Source organism: Corvus cornix, chromosome 21, assembly GCF_000738735.6.
Source record: "Corvus cornix cornix isolate S_Up_H32 chromosome 21, ASM73873v5, whole genome shotgun sequence".
NCBI lineage: Eukaryota > Metazoa > Chordata > Aves > Passeriformes > Corvidae > Corvus > Corvus cornix.
The window spans coordinates 2,893,694-2,912,333 of record NC_046350.1 but is presented as its reverse complement, the minus strand read 5'-3'; the positions used below and the strand labels follow the sequence as shown (position 1 = coordinate 2,912,333).

At 51.0% G+C, this 18,640-nt stretch overlaps 1 protein-coding gene across 1 annotated transcript in view; it reads left to right on the top strand.

The window, feature by feature from the left end:
* Nucleotides 1-82: 82 nt before the first annotated feature.
* The window catches only part of CAMTA1 (calmodulin binding transcription activator 1), a 235,443-nt gene continuing 216,885 nt past the window's right edge, over nucleotides 83-18,640 (top strand). Inside the window, exons 1-3 of the mRNA XM_039563897.1 lie at nucleotides 83-131; nucleotides 3,554-3,647; nucleotides 18,108-18,260. Coding sequence (XP_039419831.1) covers nucleotides 18,146-18,260 — 115 coding nt within the window. The 5' untranslated portion in view covers nucleotides 83-131; nucleotides 3,554-3,647; nucleotides 18,108-18,145. The remainder of the gene's footprint in view (nucleotides 132-3,553; nucleotides 3,648-18,107; nucleotides 18,261-18,640) is intronic.

Below are 18,640 nucleotides of genomic sequence, written 5' to 3'. Positions count from 1 at the left end.
GCCGCCCCCCGGCGCACGCGCGCGGGGCACCGCCCCCCGCGCTCTCGCGGCCCGGGCGCGTGCGTGTGCGCGTGCGTGTGCGCGGCGCGCGAGCCGGGAGGCGGTGGCGGCGGTGGAGGCGGCGGCGAGGGGTGAGTGAGGGAGGGACTGAGGGAGGAAGCGCGGACCGGCACCGGCCACCGGCACCGACCGGCACCGGCACCGACCGGCACCGGCCTGTTCTGCCGCGCTCCGCTCTGGCCACGTTCCCCTCGTTCTTCGCCCCGGCACTCTGACGCGTCTTTGCCGGCGCGGTCGCTCCGGCCCCCAGCGGCGGCTGTGGCAGTGCCGTGGGTGCTCAGGGCCTCCGTCCGCCCGCTCCCGGGGGATAGCGAGAGGGAGGGCGACCGCGGGTGCCCGTCCCCGGTTGCTCTCCCGGTGCCCGTCTCGGTGTCGCCGGGCCCTCGGTACCTGCCTGAAGGGCAGTCGCTCACTCCGGTCATTGACGGGACCTGTAGGTGCAGGCGGTGCCACGAGGCCTCTCTCTCCCGTGACAAGAGGGCAGTTTCCAAACCGTGCTGTCACCATCGAGTCGCTATTCCGTGAGCTACTCCCGGCTCCGGCGGGGCTGGCGGAGGGCGGCGGGGAAGTCCGGCAGCCCGGTACCGCGGAGGGTCCCGGGGCAGGTCTGACTGCACGGCACCCGAAGGGGAGCACAGCTGAGCTCGGCGATGTCAGACCCGCGGGCACAGCACGGCTGATAGGGGCACACCGTGGGCAGAGCGTGTGCTCGTTTGTCACCAGTAGATCTGGAACAGTTTCCCTTGCATCAATAGCGCTGCTTTGGCTTTTGGCGTAGAGAACGCGGCCCTGGGGTTCACGCCGTGCTGCCCTCCCCGATGGTGGGTTAACCACGAGCGGGCATTCCCCAGGCCCGACCAGTACCGAAATGGAATGAAATGCCCCCAAAGTGTGCAGAGCTCAGAGCGTTTAGCAAAAGGGCTGCCCAGCCGGTCCGCTAACCTGAACTTCGTTTAAGGTGTGCTGGTGGACAGACTGGATATTAATGCTGTGATAAGGCTGTCAGGAAGAAAAATAAGGCCTTTCCTTGCTCATGTGTAGATGTTGCCCAGTGGCTGGATCTGACGTGTGTGGGGATGCTGGAATGGTTTTTGGGTACCGCTGTCTGTAAAGAAGAATGTTTGAAAGACCACTCATTAACACCAGTGCAGCCCAGCATGAAGCTGGAACCACATTCCGGTTTCAAAACTCAGCTAGTCTGCTTTGGATTTTATCTTCAAGTAATTTTTATTTGAAAGCAGAAACATTTTAATATTTAATAAGTTTTTTTTCTTCCTGATACAAGGGTAGTTAACAAGGAAGTATTGATCGTGTTACAGCAGTTCCTCTGCACTCCTGGTGAGTGAGATGCAATGCTTGGAACAAGAGGTGCACAAAGACTCCCTTTCTGAGAGACCGTGTGGAAATGGGTCGGGAAGTACCTCTAGCACTGCTTTTCCTCAATGAACCCACCTGCTAGACAGATTTTTTTCCACGTGGTTTAGGAGTCATTGAGTCTGTGCTAGAATGCAAAGGAGATTCGAGTTGTGAGGATGTCAGTTGCCATGGCAACACTATTTCCCCTGGATTTTGGTCCTGTCGTAATTATGCTCTTTTTCTAACTGATTTGGGAGCTTTGTGGTCCTTGGGGATCTTAGTGCCAGAGTTACTGGGGATCCTTCCCCTCACCAGATTGATCTAATGCTTTCCTAAAAGACCCAGCTGCTCGTTGCCAACGCTGGCTGCTGTTCCCTTGCATCACAGATGATTCAGGGGAATTTTTTGGGAACGTTCCACAGGTGTCACATCTTGGCAGGGAAATATAGGAAGAGAGAAATACGACTTTAGGGAGCTAAATATGAACTGTGCTTTCTAAGCATGTAGAGAGAGCTCTTTAAAATCCTGCATTATAACAGAGGAAATGTAACATCTATGGCAAAAAGCAATCTGATGGGAAAAAGGAAGAAAAAAAAGAAAAGTACTCGTTTGTGCTTTACTGACTTGCAAGGGTTTGGCTTGGGGTGCAGTATTCCTCTTCCCACGTTGGTACTTGCAGGTGGAAGCTTTGTGGTGCTGTGTGGATCACAGTCCCTGCAGCCAGAGAAGCAGCCTCCAGGACTCAGGTCCTGGGTTCAGCTGAGCGTGCGGTGTCAGACCTGTGACACCCTGGCTGCTGCTTCAGTGCTCTCTAGTAAGCTGTGAGTAGCCTTACTAGCGGTGATTCACCTCTGCTGTGATAGAGCCAGAGACACCAGAGACCTTCATCATGGAATCTGCTCTCACAAGTGGGCTGGATGGAGCTGCCCCCCTGTGTCCGTGAGGGTGGCAGGGGACACTGTGAGGGGCCCAGTGTAGCAGATTCTCTCAGTGACTGGGATCACAGAGTCAGCGCTGGGAACCTGCCCCCACGCAGAGTGCTTTTGCTAATATTAACTTTAGTTCCACCGCAGCTCAATGGAGGGAAAAACTAGAAAGTGCCATAAATTCAGCTGGGCTTGTCAAAGCTGTCAAATTACCCCCTGACAAAGCTCCTGCCTGTAATGACTACAGCATCAGCTGGAGGGGATGTCTGCGATGGGGTGACAGTGCCGGGGCTCAGCACTGTTAGACTTGTGATGGATTGTCATTGGGGGCTCCTGGGCGCCAGTCGAGGGTGACGCTCTGAGCAGAGTTAGTTTTCAAAAAAAAAAAATCTAAAAATCTAAGGATGTAGACCAGCATCCTGCCCTCTGTTCTCAGCCAGAGTAATGCTGACTGCTAGATTCTAGTAAAGGTGTTTCTTGGCCCCATTTGTTAGTATTAGGAGTCCAGAGAGATAATGTCTTTACACGTATAAAAGGTGCTATTGATTTCCTGTTACTGTTGTCCTGAAATGTGCACAGGGTGTCTATGAAGCAGTGACAATTCTCCATCACTAGCTTTATGGGAAAAGAATGCTTATTGAATCTCCTCCCATAAATATAATCTCTTTCTCCCTTCCAGAATTTGCTGGCCCCTGTGGGAGTCCCTCATGTTATGTCTTTGAGAAAATTGATTTTTGTTGTCTCCGCTTTGTACACTTGTGTTTAGTATTATTTTTAATTTGGCTCATGTGATGTGAAGGCTTCCCTAACATTAAACATGCTTTCTCAGTCTTGTATTGCTTCTCCTTCATATAGATTAACATTTTCAGAATGTTTTAAAGTAAAATAAAGATATCTGCCTGGATAGTCTCTCTTCTTGTTGTTGGGAATTTTTTTAGTCTGAGCAAATCATTGCCCTGCTCCTTCTCTCCAGACAGAGCTGAGGCACTGACAGCTTTTCAGCTGCTTACAGGTAAATTCAGGGTAAGTTTCTGAAGTGAACACACACTGATTGATTATGGCTGAATGACACCATAGCCAAGAGCACAACTTGCAGTGTTGTCTGGTCAAGGAGCAAGGTGGTCTTTGAACTTTAAGAGTGGCAAAAATACTGTCAGATTTGTCCTTTCCTCTGTGTAGCAAATGACTGACTATGGGATTTTTCCTTTCAGGGAGGAAACGGCAACATGAATTCATAGATGATGAGTAGGATGCCAAAGCCAGAGATGACAGTGCTCTTGAAGAAATGCTGGGTAGAACAAAAAGGTAAAAGGAACAGCTAATTGAGTGCATTTCAGAGCCTGTGGGACTTTGTGGGGTACCTTTCCTCACGAGGCAAACGGCACACCCCCTCAAACCGGAGCTCAGTGTTCTGAATTCCCTCCTCCTCTGTTTTGCATGAAGTCCCAGTGCCACCTCTCACTCCTGACCTGCTCTCTCTTTGCTCGGGTTTGCCCCAAAGTGGCATCATTCTGTACCTAAAACCCGTGTGAGTTGTCTTTTCCACTCTGTCCCTGCATGCGTCCGCTGGCAGGTGCAGCAGTTCTCCCTGCCCCACCAGCCCAGCCGTCACTCCAGGCCTCTGCTGCCATGGTTGTGCTGAGAGCAAAAACAGAAATGAGAGCTGCACTGGACCAGTCCATTTGCAGCCAGTGTTGTGCTCCAGAGGGTCGGTCAGTCAGCCATGGCCTGTTCCTGCTGTGGCCATGCCCCTGGGCAGGTGCACCCAGCTGTAGTGTTGGGAGTGTTCTGCAAACAGGTGCTTCTGACAGGGCCGATTTGCTCTCTGCTACTATGGTGCCTGTTACTGCATTTTGTGATAATGCTGTTGAGATGCCCAGAGGAAACACTTCTTATTGCCTCTTTCATTCTCAGAAATTCTCTCTGAGAGTCCACCTGGGGACTTGGGGAGGTAAGAGGCAGATTTACCTGCAGAGCACCACGCAGTAGAAAGGCCTTGTTACGCTCATCCAGTGGCAGCAGAAGTGGCTGAAGCAACTGATGAGAAGCAAGAAAATCTTCATTAGTCATGTAGCTCTCCTTGGGATATTTTCATGCTTGTTTGTGCAGGCTGACTTAAATCCCTCAAAAGTCAAAAGCAAATGTTCTCCTTGTAACTGTTCCAGGTTTGCAGTGATGATCTGCTTGTTGCCCCTGCCTCTCGTCTCTCTCTGGCAGCAGCTGTGTGGGACACAGGGTATTTCTGGGGCAAGCCAAGGAGCTTGTCAGTACTGTGTAAAGGGTTGATATATATAAATAATAGTTTCTGCTGGAAGTGTTGTTTTCAAAACAGCAATCAGGGAAGAAGTCCCTGTAGTTCAGGTGTTTGTGCCATTTGGCCAACCAGAGCTCTTGGTCTCCTTGGAGCCTTCCAGCCCAATATGACAAGAGCCTGTCAGGGACAGAGCTCTTTGCTCTGCCCGTGTTCAAAATATCTGCTAAATATACTCTGAAACACTGATTGACTCTTTTGGAATGGTCCTAACTTGTATAAGCTGTCCTACAGTTCAAATACATGATTATATAATTTTTAGTTTAATAACACCAGAGATGAGAATTCAAGGATAGTTAAAATAGTAATTAGCAAGTTTCTGTTGTTGTCAATCCGTATTTTGGGAGATCTGATAGTTTTGTTTGTTGTTTTTCTGGATATGTGTATGTGAAGGCTGTTGATGTATTTTTCAGCTATTTCCATAAACTTGGATGTGAATCTGTTATACTCTTTGGGTTTCAAAATTCTTCACCATCAGTCTGGAGAGCTTTGAGTCTGTAAAATTGGAGAACAGCCAGTGCTGGCAGGACCCATGTCCCTACAGGAGTGCTGGTTCCCCAGAGCCAGGTCGTGTAGCCATTCCTCGTTCCTCCTAGTCCCTGTTTGAGGTTCTGGAGCCCAGCCAGCACGGAGCAGTGGTGGCTACAGCACCCACAAGGCCAGGTGAAATGTGGAACAGGGAGGCTTTTCACTATTTGCTGCAGTTTTGAGAGCTCAATAGATGTGTTATTTTACCGCTCATGCCGTTAAATGTTGGCTCAGGGCAGGCGCACGGTGCTGGTGCTTTAAGGTGGCCAGTGGCCACTAGCTGTGCTCAGCACTGCCATTGCCGGCCCCAGCATTGCAAGACGTGCTGTCTGCTCAGCAGTGGCTGGAAAGCTCCGAAAGGACCAGATTTGGCATCAGCACAATCACTTCTGCAGGCGTTGTGCTTCGGGCGCTGCCAAGTCCTTGCTGCTTCTGCTTCCTTCCAGCACATGGTATTTGGTGTGACCCTGGGGACAGACAGTTGCCTGCTGGGCTAGCTTGTGGTTTTTTGGTTTTTCCCGCAGTTGTGTCAGCATTCAGGTTTTCAGTTGTAGGGAAGCAACGGGCAATGCCTGTTCTGATCTGCTGGTTGTCCTGCATACACTGGCATCGATGAGCACTGGCAGCAGTGGGAGGTGGTATGTGTCACCCCTCTGGTGACATGGGCTGACAGACAGAGCTCTTGAGCGAGGGAGCCTGTCTAAGGGAAAAGTCACATTGTTTGGGGTCCTGTAGCCTCACTGCTGATGCAAGTTCTCTTACTGAGGTGGAGCTTTTCAGAGCACCTGAGTGTTCGTGTTTAGCCCACGTCTCGCAAGCAGTCAGGCAAGGAAGGTGAATCACTGCCTCGTATCCTTTGATCTGAAAGTTCAGCGCTAGTCCTTTTCTGTAATTTCTTAGTCACTGTATTTGAAGCTCTTGCCCTCAGAGTTGGGGGCAAGGCAGGAGGAGGAGATGCACTTACAATTCCTCCATTTTTGAAATACTTGATTTGAGGTAGAATATTGCATGGACCCACCAAAGCATTTTAGCAAGGCTGTGTCATGTATCAATGGCTTTTACTAGAAGTTGGGGCTCCGAGGTTTTCTGATTTTGTCTGTGGGGTTTTATTTGGTTTCCTTTGGGTTTTTCCCCAAGAAATTGTGGATGTTTTTGAATAGTACAGGTTACTTCCTCCGATGAGCTACGAACAACCTTTCACTGCAACCCTGGGAGTTTTAGTCCAGATACTTGCTTTCAACAAACTTGCTATAAACCATACAAGAGCTTTTGTGCGGATAAACTTCTGATATTGCTACTGAGAACATAAATTGGAATTTTGATTGTGAAAATTATTGGCAAAGTTTGGTCACGTGGAGCAGGTTTTACAGCGTGTGTGACAGGCTATTGATGACATAAGCACAGATCCAGGAGAAGATCCTGGGCTTCCTGTAAATATTCAGGTGAAGTTATGCTGACTTACTGTACACTGTTTCCCTGGCAGAGGTGGCCCTTTAGATAAATGTTAAATAAACACTAAATACAGACTGACACTGTCAAAAGCAGGATGTAGCTCACTTAACACTGAAAGTGGCACTTCATAGAGACCTTTTGCAATTTGTAGTTCAATAAAAAGGGTAATCTGTGTAGAAATATTCTGTGCTTGCCTATTCTGTCCTTGTCTGCCAGTGCTGACAGGATCGTGTTCCTGGTTTTACCTTCGTGGTGTCCCAGGCTGAAATACTTCATATTTCACACTCTGGGTTCTATAAATAATTGATGTGCCTGTCTTAGCAACTGAGGATCAGCAGCAAATTGTATTATTCTGGAGTAATAGGGGTTTTCTGCATTCTTTACTCTTTTTCATCTTAATTTTCACTTTGCTACTGAGATTGAGGAACTGATTTACTCCACTTCAGGAGAAAAAGTATTACTGTACTGGTATTACTGTTCCAGTCCTTCAGGGGAGAAAGTTCAGGGGAAAGTCAGAACTCACAAATGAACCCATCTCAGTGAAAACGAGTTATTTCTGTGTATTTTCTGCAGCTACTGTTTGGATATATTTCTCATTTCGCGCAACTCTCATGGGTCACATGGGAAAGAATTGTCTTAAAGGTTAGACAAGGTTTAGGCAGACCTAGAAAGAAACTGCTCTGTGGCTAAAACTAGTGAGAAAATATTAAACCAATCATTTTTGCTTATAAGAACTGTTGTGTACCCTTGCTGACAGAGCAGAAGGGTTTTGGTATGATAAGGCACCCTTGGGCCACCCCAAGAGAACTGGAGCAGCTCCTCTGCCATGGTGCCACTGGGAGCAAAGCACGAGTGACTCTAGTTTGTGACACTGGGTTTACTCTTCCATTTGGTTTGCCTATTCATAAATAATGATGGGAAAAAAAGTCAGGGAAGTTCCCCCTCATTGTGAATTTATAACGTGGCAGAGCCCAATTGGGATGGAGTCCTTGAAAGATTTGGGATAATGCTTTCAGCAATGATGCTTTTTAATTGAAAGCTTGAGTGCTCTGTGTGTTAATGATGCTCCCTGAGGGAATCACAGGAGAGACTTGGTCCAGAAGTGCCAGGATGGGTTTTTGGGCAAAGGGCAGTGCTGGGGCAGTGCTGTCTGAGCAAACTGACTCAGGTAAATTTGACTTTACCTCTGGCTTCTAGTTCTGGAATCCACATGACTTTGAGCACCTTCTGTCTCTGTTACCATCACCAATTCTACTTCCTTTGGTTCTGTTGTTCTTCCATCGTCGTCTTCCATTACTCATTCTTCTGTTCTCAGTGCCTGAGGCTGACAGTTTCATACCTTGGTGACTGGTTTGGCTCCCAGATCCCTATTTATTCAGTTAATGTAGACAGCAGTCCAGTTCTAGAGGAGTTGGAAGAGATACTTATTTAAAAACAGGAACACAACTTTAGGAGTATAACTTTAGGGATCTTAAACATCCTTCCCCATTTGTTCCAGCTGTGGCTAGAGATCCAATCTCAAACTCACTTGTACTGAGCTGGGAGCTGTGCATCTGCTGCAGAGCCAACACTGCATGATGGCTTCTGGCACTGAGAGTTTGCAGGATGTACACTTTCTCCCTGGGAAGAAAGGTTAGGATGTGGGTTAAACCATTCCCAGAGAGCAGGCAGGCTATACAGCTTGTTACAGGAGGATGACAGCTTAAAAAAAATTAAAAATCTAATCCTTCCATGACCCTCATTGAAGACTGCACTAAAATTCCAACCGAGGAGGCCACAGATGACAATCATATTCCCTCCTTACACAGAACAACTTGCTTGTCTTATTAGAACAGAAAGCAGAGAGAAATGTCCTGGATGTAGTGTAGGAAATTGTCTTTACTAAATCTAGCCCAGCGTTTATGAGTACTGTATATATTATTTGATTTTGCCAGAATTACATAAACATGGGGGAAAATTGTTAATGTAAGCTGACTACCGGAGTAAATCACAGCCTAATTATTCTTTTTTTCCCTGGCTAAAATTAGAATTTGATATAGTGGTCAATAGACATTTTCTTTAATTTTTGAGACATAATTTCTAATAGCTAATCCAAATGAATTGGAGAAAGTTGCCGCAGAATTGAAAAAATAAATTATCTGAATTTTATGGTGACTTACTGGTAAATCCCCTTAGTTGGAAGCTTTAATTTACCTCATATTTCATTTTTTTTCTCCTCTAACTGGCTTATGGGTGTATATTAGGGCAAAATGATTGTTACTTTCTTAGTGTCACTGGGGTGCTGGGAGCAGGAGCCAAAGTGAAGGCAGACCCCAGGCTGGCTGCAGGGGCAGTGTGTAGGGCATGGTGGCACAGCGCTCCCTGGCACTGCTGCCTGCAGCAAAGGCTAGCCCTTGGCATCCATGTCAGTCCTTCTGGAGCTGTGTGACGCTGTACTGGAATGATCGAGGCTCCAGCACTGCAACCCCTTGGGTGGCCACGTGTTTCCCACCCGGAGCTGGTGCCCCTGTAGAGGAGCTACATTGTTGGTCCTGTTCTTGGTTAAACAGGTAAATGGCTGTGTTGAGACTACTGGTTTAAATATCCACAAACTTTTTATGGGGCTTTGCACAGCAAAACCATCTTTCCTCAGGGTCCATTAAAAGGGCTGAGGCTTTGGAGTTGTACTTCATTTTAGCCTGCGGTGAACTCCCTGTAGCCAGGAGAGTTTAACTGGAGAGAATTTGACTGTAGTCTTCATATTTCTGAGGGAAACAAATGGGCTCAGAACTGCAGAAGGAACGGCAAGAATGATGGACCCAAAGCCCATAGTGTAGAAGGTGACTGAGCTTGATCTCCTGCTAGGGTAGTATGTGCTTTTGTCCATTCTGAGGGAGTCCAGTATTCTTAGTTCCTGGTAATGTATATTCTCTTCAACTTCCCCACATAATATCAGACAAGTTACTTGGATGGCTGAGCATTAGGTGGAGTATACTTTTTCAGAGAACCTTTTGGAAGAAATGCATGTTTTGGAATGTTTACCTGGTTTTGCTAAGCCTAGGAATTGGCAGTTGTACATCACAAATGCAGTGACATGTTGTAACAGTGGGTTTTGTCCACGCACCTTGTCTTGGTTAAGTCTTGGGTTTATTCCTTGAAGAAACACCTTTAGATTCCATAAGTGGAGAAAGTAAAGGGCAAAACCATTTAATTTCTACCATGTGAAGTTTTTTTAACTATCTCTTTTCACACTTGTGAGAGTATTTTTGTGAAAACACTTGGCATTCCTTGCTTCTAAATCATGAAGTAACTTTTTGCAAACAATTTACAAGAAATGGGATTCCAACATTGTCATTATGGCTGTTAAACCTGTCTGAACTGTTTTCCTTTGTGCTGCTTGCCATAGCAACGGTGATGTGTAATTTGCTGAATATCCATAACAGGATATTTGAATATATTCTTTACAGTTTTACTTCTGCATATAGCTCAGTATGCCAAATCATCACATTAACCCAATTAACCAAGCCAGACCCACATCTGCCATGTATTGACAATTAAGAATTTTAAAAGAACTTGGTATTTCACCTCCCTTTTAATGAAACCAACCCAGACACCAATCACCAGCATAGCAGCAGCTTTTATCAGTGCGCTCATAAAAATTATTCATGATTCAGACTGCACAAACTCCTGGCACATCTCCTCTCTTGCTGCTTATCAGCTGGAGGTGGCTCTGTGCGTGTGCCCCTGGAAAGGTAAGAGCGAGCCAGTTTATCCCACGCCATCCATGCACGAAATCTTGTGCAGTTCAGTACCTCTGTGCCTTAACAGCAATTGGACCGAGTTTTAAACAGTGGGAGCTGGGAAACTTCAAAGATACCGGCAGCACTTCAGTTCAAATGGCTTCTTTCTTATCATTTCATTGCACACGAATTAAATGAAAATATTTGGGGCTTTGCTGGCACTCTGGATGAAAAATCCCCATTTAGTATGTGTGGTATTACACAGGTCATATTGCTGTAGTAACCTGTGTGTACACATTACCTATGTAATGCTGTAGTAACCTATGTGTACAGAATCACACCTAACATTAGGTAATTTCAGGTGTGGGAGATTCAGTTCATGAGGGGTTTGTGTCTCCTGGTAGAAAACCTCATGTTGATGAGGAGAATGAGTTCAGTAGCTAGATGGAGCAGAGTTCATACACTGCTTCAGTAACCCCTTAAAAATGCTTTATTCATCCTCATCCATGCAAATTCTTATTGTGTCTTTATGGACCAGGAAGGATCTAGAAAGCCAGGCAGTGCTCCCAAAGACACGTGATAGAGCAGGGTACACACTGCTGTGGAGTCAGGGTGGTTGTGTTAGTTGGGGCAGCGGAGCTGTTCCCAACTGGTGCAATGGCAGTTCCTATGTTCCCAGGCTGTGCAGCCAGGAGAAGGCAGCCAGTGTCCTGAACAACCTTGTCCCTCAGAGCATGGACCTCGTTACTTTAATGAGCCAGAGATGTGCAGAAAGAACTGCTCAAGCTTTGGAGGGAAGAGACAGATGTACACTCGTGTGTGCGCAGAGCTGACTTGGCATTTCATGTAGTTTGTGGGTGATGTCAGGGTGATGTGACCCATGTAGAGTCCCCATGGTTACCTGTCCATAGGGTGTCAGTGAATACTGCAGCAAGGGCTGTGGCTGGAATGAACGGTTGTGCCAGTCTCCCTGGCAAGAATGGGAAGGCTGTTTGTGGCAGCAGTTGCTGTGTGTTTGCAGGGAGCAGCCTGAGTTCCTGCCACGAGCATGAGAGGCTGCGAAAACAAACCCAACAGCTCTCCAGCATCCCTGTGTTTGGTACCAGAGTGAGGAGCTGTGTTAATCGGAGGAGCTGTGTTAGCCCCATCATTTCTCCCATCTCCTTTTCATTACTTGGTCTTGCCTGGATACCCACATGGAAACTGAAGCTGTCTGGGAATGCCGGCCTGACGTTGCTGGGGCAGGAGAGCAATGTGGCTGGAAGTGAGCTGGCTCAAGGCAGAAGCACTGCAGGCTGTGCTCCTCGGCTAAGCCAGGTGCCCATTTCTTGCTGAAGAAGAGGTGGCAAGGCAGGTCTGTCCATTGGGGCTCCATCACCTGCCACCCCGAGGAGCACTGGGGAGGAGTTCAGCATGGACTGGCCCTCCACACCTCAATGAAGTGTCAACCAAAGGCTTGGGACTTGCATCAGGAAGTTGCTTCCCCTCCCTCAGCCCTGAGGGATGCATCTGTTAGTCTGATACTATTTTTTGCAATAATGCAAACTCTGAGCTACAACAACGGTATGGCTACCTCATGTCTCTGCTAAGCATATGGACCGCCTTGGAAGAATAACCAAAGAGAGACATAAATTCCCTAGAATTCATCAAGAAAATGGTAGCTCTTTGCCAATGTGGCAACTAGAAAAGTTTTCATTTCCAGCATATTTTGAAGCACTGAAGGAAACAACTGTCTTAGCTGATCCTGTGGCTGCATTAGTATTTGTGGGTATTTATAGGACACTGTACCAGATGAGCTTTCTGACCGTCGGGAGTGAGCCTGTCATTCTGGAGCCTCTTCATCAATGTGCCTTTCACGCTCCACAAGATTAGCAGCTGCTGAAAATAGGAAAAAGGAATTTTCCTTTCTTCTGTCTTAGAAGAGGCCCATCACACCATCCTCCTTTCGTCTGGGCTTGGAAACGGCTTCGGTCCTTAGCAAAGCCAAAGCACCAACAGGTCTTTTTAAAGAAGTTCTGCTCCCAGGAGGATATAAGGGAAAATATCCTTTTTGTGAGTTTAGTCACACACATCAAAGGAAACAACCGTTCCAGTCTTGGTTTGCATTGTGCAGGCATTAGCTGTGGTCCAGTTCCACAGGGATCTGCTTGAAGAGGCTGAAGTGCCCGTGCTCATCAAGCTTTCACGGAGATGGGGCAGACTCAACCAAGCCAGAACACGCTCCTCCTTGGGGCACGTCAGTTTTGAGAAGGACAGAGCGATTTCTTTGGTGTCGTGGGAGCCCCTTCACAGCCCCCACCCCCCCGGCCCCCTGCAGTGTGTGCTGAGTGGGATCTGTGACACTGTCTCACAAACCGTGCCCGAGAGGTGGGCAGGACTCTCTCAAACCTTTAACATCTCGTTGGCCATCGTAACTTGGTTCTCTCTGGAAATCACAAATCCTCACCTCCCTGCACAGTGCCAAGAACGCCCGTTTCACCCGAGCATCGTGCTGTGCACCCCGGAACGCTGCGGCTGGGGAAGAGGGCCTACAGCACCCCGACTGTTCAGCAGTACTGAAAAATGGGGAAATAACCTTTGCAGCGTCGGGGCCGCCGATCAGGGCAGGGAAACAGCTCCGGGCATCGTCCGTCAGTTAGAAACGGGGTAGAGCCCGGGAGCTGCTCCCCGCCCGGAGGGTTCTTCTCCGCTCTAGGGGCTCGGCACCTCTCCCTCCCGGCAGCGCTGGGACCAGCCCAGCCGGGCAGACCTGACCAGGACACGCCGGTTCGGCACCGGCGTTATCGAGGGCGGTGACAAACACGGTTCGCAGGTGCCGCCTCTCACAAAACGGCCCCGGGGCGTCCCGGCGGGGGTCATTTCGCTCTCTCAGTGTAGCCTCGGCTCCGGTGCCCGACGCGGGGCGGCCCCGCCGGGCGGGGACTGGCGGCCGCGCCAATCGCCGCCTTTGTTTGGGGGTCACCGGGCGCGGGAGGGGGCGGTGCCCGCCGGGGCCGCGCGCAGCCAATGGGCGGGGCCGGGGGCTCGGCCGGCCGGCTGACCGCGCGCCCCATTGGTGCCGCGCGCCGTCATTCTGGCGGACGGCGCTGCTCGTTGGCCGCTTGCGCGCGCCGAGCCGTGCGTCAGCGGCTTAGTCCCGCCTCCCCCGCGGGGCGATTGGCCCCGGCGGCCGTCACTCGCGCGTCCTCGGCCCTTCAGTGGCTGCCGCGGCCGTCGATCACGCGTTCCGTCCCCGCTCCCTTCGTCCGCCCAGCGCTGCCGCTGAGTGGTTGAGGCGCGTGCCACTGAAGCGCTGCCGCACTGCCATTGGCGGGGCGTACTGTCCATCGCGCCCATCCCCTCCGGGCGCCCGCCCCCCGCCGGCCACGATTGGCCGCCGGGGATGTCAGTGCGGCGGATCGACCAATGGGCGGCGCGGGGCGTGCGCGGTGCGCGCGGGGCGGCCGGGCCGGCGGCGGGCGCGGGAGGAGGCGGCGCGCGCCTGGTCCCGGTCGCGAGGAGGCGGAGGAGGATGTGGCGCGCGGAGGGGAAATGGCCGCCGAAAACAAGCCGGAAGGTGAGAACGCGGCCGGGCCGCCCCCGCCCCGCGCCGGGCCTCGCGCCGGGCCTGCCCGCCGGGCCGCCCCCGCCCCCCGCCGCGGGGCGGTGGCGGCGGCACAGGCCGGGCCGCGCGGCGCGAAGTTTGCGGCGGCGGCGCCCCCGCGGGGCCGGGCTGGGCCGGGCCGGGGCGGCGGGCGGGCCATGTGCGGCAGGAAGGCCGCGTGGCGCGGGGGCTGCGGCGGCCGGGCCGGGCCGGCACGGTCCCGCCTCCCGCCGCCCGCCGGCACGTGCCCGCCCGCCGCCAACATGGAGGCCCCGGCGGCGCGGCCGGCGCGGGGCCGCTGCTCGCCACGGACGGGCCGGGCCGCCCCCGCCACCCCCCCCGCGGCGGCGGCGGCGCACGTGCATCGCGGGCGCGCGCCCGTCGGAAGCGGGGTGGCCTTGGCCGCGGCCCCGCCAGACCGGGGCCTCCGCGCCGCGGGCCGGCCGGGGGCGGGCGGAGCGGCGGGCGCGAAGGTGAGCGCGGCGCGGGCCCGGCCCCGCCGGGGGCCCCGGGGCGCCCGACTCAGGCCGAAAGTTGCCGGCGCGGCGGGAGCGGGGCCGGCGCGTCCGCAAGGGGGAAGCGCCGCTCCGCCACCGCTCCTGCCCCCGGGCAGGCGGGAGCTGGGCCGTGGCCCGGGTTCGGCGGGAGGCGGGTTGGATATTTCGCGTTATTTGAGCTTAGTTTGTCTCGGCCGCCTCGGCCAGCGCTGCGACCCCATACCCCGCCGGCCGGGTGGTCGCGGCCGGTACCCGTATCGGCGCCTCCATCTTACAGGGGTGGGAGGAGAGGGCGGAGGGCAGTTCATATCCCCTGCCTAAATCCGGTTGAGCGTGCCAACACCCCAGGGATTGCGCTGGTCGTAGCTGGGCACCTCAAGGAATGGTGTTTAGTTAAGTAATAGGGATTTTTTTTTTTTCCTTATCCGCCACAGCAGATGTACGTCCTCTCCTGGAACCCATTTGCATTCTTTACTGGGAAACTCCTTCATAGAATACAAGGGTTCTTATCCCACCTTTTGTCTGGATTTTTTTCTCAGATTGCTTTGGGAATATATTTTTAGTGGGTTGTTTCTTGTGACTTGGTGCCTGTACAGCCCCCTTGGGCATAGGTTTGAGTTTTGCTTGCGCCGTGTCCAGCGCCGTGAAATCCAGAGGCTCTGCAAAAATCTAATATTTAAGTAGTAGACATGATTTTGAGTGTCGTTGGCTTCATCTTTTACTGATCTCTTTGATGCTTCCAGATCCATTAGTTCGATCTTTCCTTTGGTCTGGAAAACGTCGGTCTTCATTCTTTTCTCACTTGCGTTGAAGCACACGATTAACTGCACTGAAGTAGTGAAATGCCACCTGCCTAACAGGGGTTTAAGCGAGGAGAGAGCGAGCGTTCACCTGGACTTCCTAGCTCAGATTGTGACGTTTTGGTTCTCTTGAGGGTGACAGTATTCTCACCAAAGCACAGTTGGGTTCGATTCACTTTTCGGGCTTCCTGTGCCAACGTTCGATGGATTTTTCCTGTGTAAAGCACAGGTTTCAGTGTGCGCAGCCCTGTGAGGCTGCGGCTCTACGGACCAGGCAGGTCAGTGCTCCCTGACTGGGAGGGTAATTTGTCCTTTCCGCTTGTTATTTACTGCAACTTTTGTCATGTTTGGTCTTGGTAACTGGCTTCAGGGGGCGGCTGAGGTGTGTCTTTGCTGAGGAGATGGGTCGGCGGCGTGTCTGCTGTGTCGGGTAGGGCTGTGCAGGAGCTGCCAGCGAGGCGCCCGCTGTGCCCGGCGCTGCCGTCCGGCGTCTCCGCTGCTGGGCCGGCGCTGTCTCTGCTCTGTGCCCGTGCAGAGCACGGCAGCGTCGCGGAGGTGGGAGCGGAGCAACCCCGGCTCAGCACCGGCGCCCGGAGTGTTCTCGTACGAAGTCACAGAGCTGCTCCCCCGCTGACCTACTTTTGCGGTGGATTTTCAAGGAGACGAGATATAAACCATTCATTCCGTAAACCTAAACTCCACCTGTTAGAAACTTAAATGGGAATGCTTTTAAGGCATGATTCAAGCAGAGTGTTCCACCAGTAGTGCAGGTGCTGAAGGAGAGAGCACAAGTTACTTTAGATTTTTGTTACTTCAATGAGTTAAAAGCGGATGTAAATGGCAGCTCGCGGGCCGAGCGCTGCTTTCATTGGGGAGCCGCCTGCTCCATCCCCCCAGCGCGGTGCAGCAGCGACGAGCCTCTGAGCAGCAGCACACGGCTCTGCAGACCTGCCTGGCCTTGGAGCGCCCTGCCGAGCTGCCGTCGGGGCTTCTTGTACCCCGCGAGCAGCGGGAGATCCCCGGCGGGAGGTGAGGTTTGGAATGAGGCTGGCGCCACTGTCCCCTGCCTGCAGGAGAGAGTTCCACGGCTTGGAGAACTCGGGTGAGTTCCCTCTTTCCTGGTTTCCTCGGGCAGGATGAGGCTGGTTCGGTGACCGAGCGGCTCTTGCCATCCTGCAGCAGAGGGTTTGTGGGTTTTGTAGTTTCTGCTGTGTTCTGTGTATCTGAGCTGAGTCGGGAGGACTGACCCTCGGCGGTGCCATCTTGGCATCTGTGACAGCTCTGAACTTGGTCAGGGGGTGCTAAGGGGGGTGTCTTTTGAAAAACTTCCTTTTTCTAATTTAATGTTCAAAAGGGAAAGAATGTACATGGACAGCCTTTTTAATTCTGTGTTCTCACAGCCAGGTACCTCTAACCGAGAGCTTTGCAGAGAGTAGTGCCTGTGTGTTTGGAGTGTGGCTGGCGCAGGGGCCCAGAATTTTGCTGTGGCGCTGACTTCGGTTACGTGCAGTTGAATTTTCTGTCTGTTCTTTGAGGCAGGGTCATAGGTGGGATAGCAGGAGGAGGTGGTGTTTCTCCCTGCAGCTCCTGAGCTGAGGGTGCCAGTGGCATGGGCTCACCGAAGAGGGCAAGTTTGGGGAACAGCAGCCTTTTGAAAACAAAGCATTCCCGATTTGGTTGTTAAACAGCAAATATTTACTTCCCTCTACGGAAGTGTTGCCTAAGGTTTTATTACTTAAACAAACCCGAACTTACAGTGTGCTGATGGTCGGGGTTGTGTGCTGCAGGATTGGACTGTTGCGGGGAGGAGGCAGCATTTGACGCTCGGCTCAGTCCACTCCTTGTCCCAGAATTTTTGCTGAATCTCAGCATTGGGATTTTACCAACATTTCTGTTGTCAGAATCGAAAGCAAATTGTCTCCTGGTGAAGTTTCTAGACCCTCTCTGTGGACTGTCAGCCAGCAGGACAGGTTCAGGGAGTGGGCTTCATTCTTTTTTTCCGAACAGTAGGAACTATATGTTTGTGAGGTCAGTTTTTTGCGTACTTTTGGTATTACATTCGTGTTATTCCCGATGTAAGGCTTAGGACTTGTTTAAAGCTCTGGATTTTAAATTTAATTCTGCATCTCTTCTTGTTAATGATTTTCACAAGTACTTTGGCTTAAAGGTTTTTTGGTTTATTTGTGTCAGTTTTAAAGCTACATATGTAGGAAACCTTCCTGGAGATGTATTAACTCAGATTCCATTTTCTGTATCAGAAAATGATGTAGTGAAACAATGATGTACAAGTATGGCTAAAACAGATACCTTTAAATTTAGTATTTAAAGATTCAGTGCTGACTTTACATTACTAGTGGTCTTAAATAGCTCTTATAAAGACCTCCTTACAAAGGTGGATGTTGTTGGAGGAAGGGCCCATAGCTATCCTCCCTCTGTCCGGACAGCCTTCAGAAAGAGGAGGCTGGAATGTGACCTTTCTTTTTCAGTGTCCCTCTGTCTCTGCTTCAATAAGCCACCTATATCTGAAAGAAAAAAATACCCCAACCAACAAACCCAAATATTGCCAGGGAGTGAAACAAGGCTGGGTGGAGTGCTTGTGGAATACTGGCCTGGTTAATTGAAATGCAGTGCTTCCAGCAGCTTCCTGCAGCTTCGGTGTTCCCTGGCTTCCTCTTCCACACCTTGCTGAGTTTTCGCTTTGTAGTTTTCTCCCCTCACTTAGTCTCTTGTTTTCACCTTCCGTGGCTCCTGGCAGCGCTGTGTTGTGTTTGTGCCGTGTTAAACCCCGTGGGTTTGGAAAGGCAGGTTTGCCTGTGGCTACTGGTGCCTGTCTTAGCTCCAGTTCTTTGGAGTACAGCACCCACCCTATTCCCAGGGCAATGCTGAAGGGCCACTCTGTGCTGAGGAGCAGTCATGGCACTGACCACGAGAGCAAACTACTCTCACTGGACATGGAGCGCTCGCCGTCCTTCTGCTCACATCGCACGCTTTGGTTCAGGGGACTGGGTTTTTCCAGTCGGCTCTCCAGGTAGGTTTCCAAACTCAAACTGTTTGTGGTGTAAAAAGAAAGAACTGAAAATATCTGTGACTGGTGGCTGCCAGCACGTAGGGTCAGAGTAAGTGACTGCCCTGGCCTTAGCCACTACCTTGGGACTTCTGGGAAATGTGTTTTAGTGTTGAGAACATCTGTAGTATTGGAAGCTGAATAAAGAGATAGTTTATTTGCTAAACCTGGCTAATAATATCCACCACCACTCCTTGGCTCCATTGCTATTGAAGTTGATGATGTAATTTTAGTGAAAACCAAGGGATGAAGGAATTGATGACATGTCTCAACCAAAGAGTTGTTGATGATGGTAAGGAATGGTTTCATCGTTCTGGTGCACTTCTCAGATTTAGCAGCCAAGC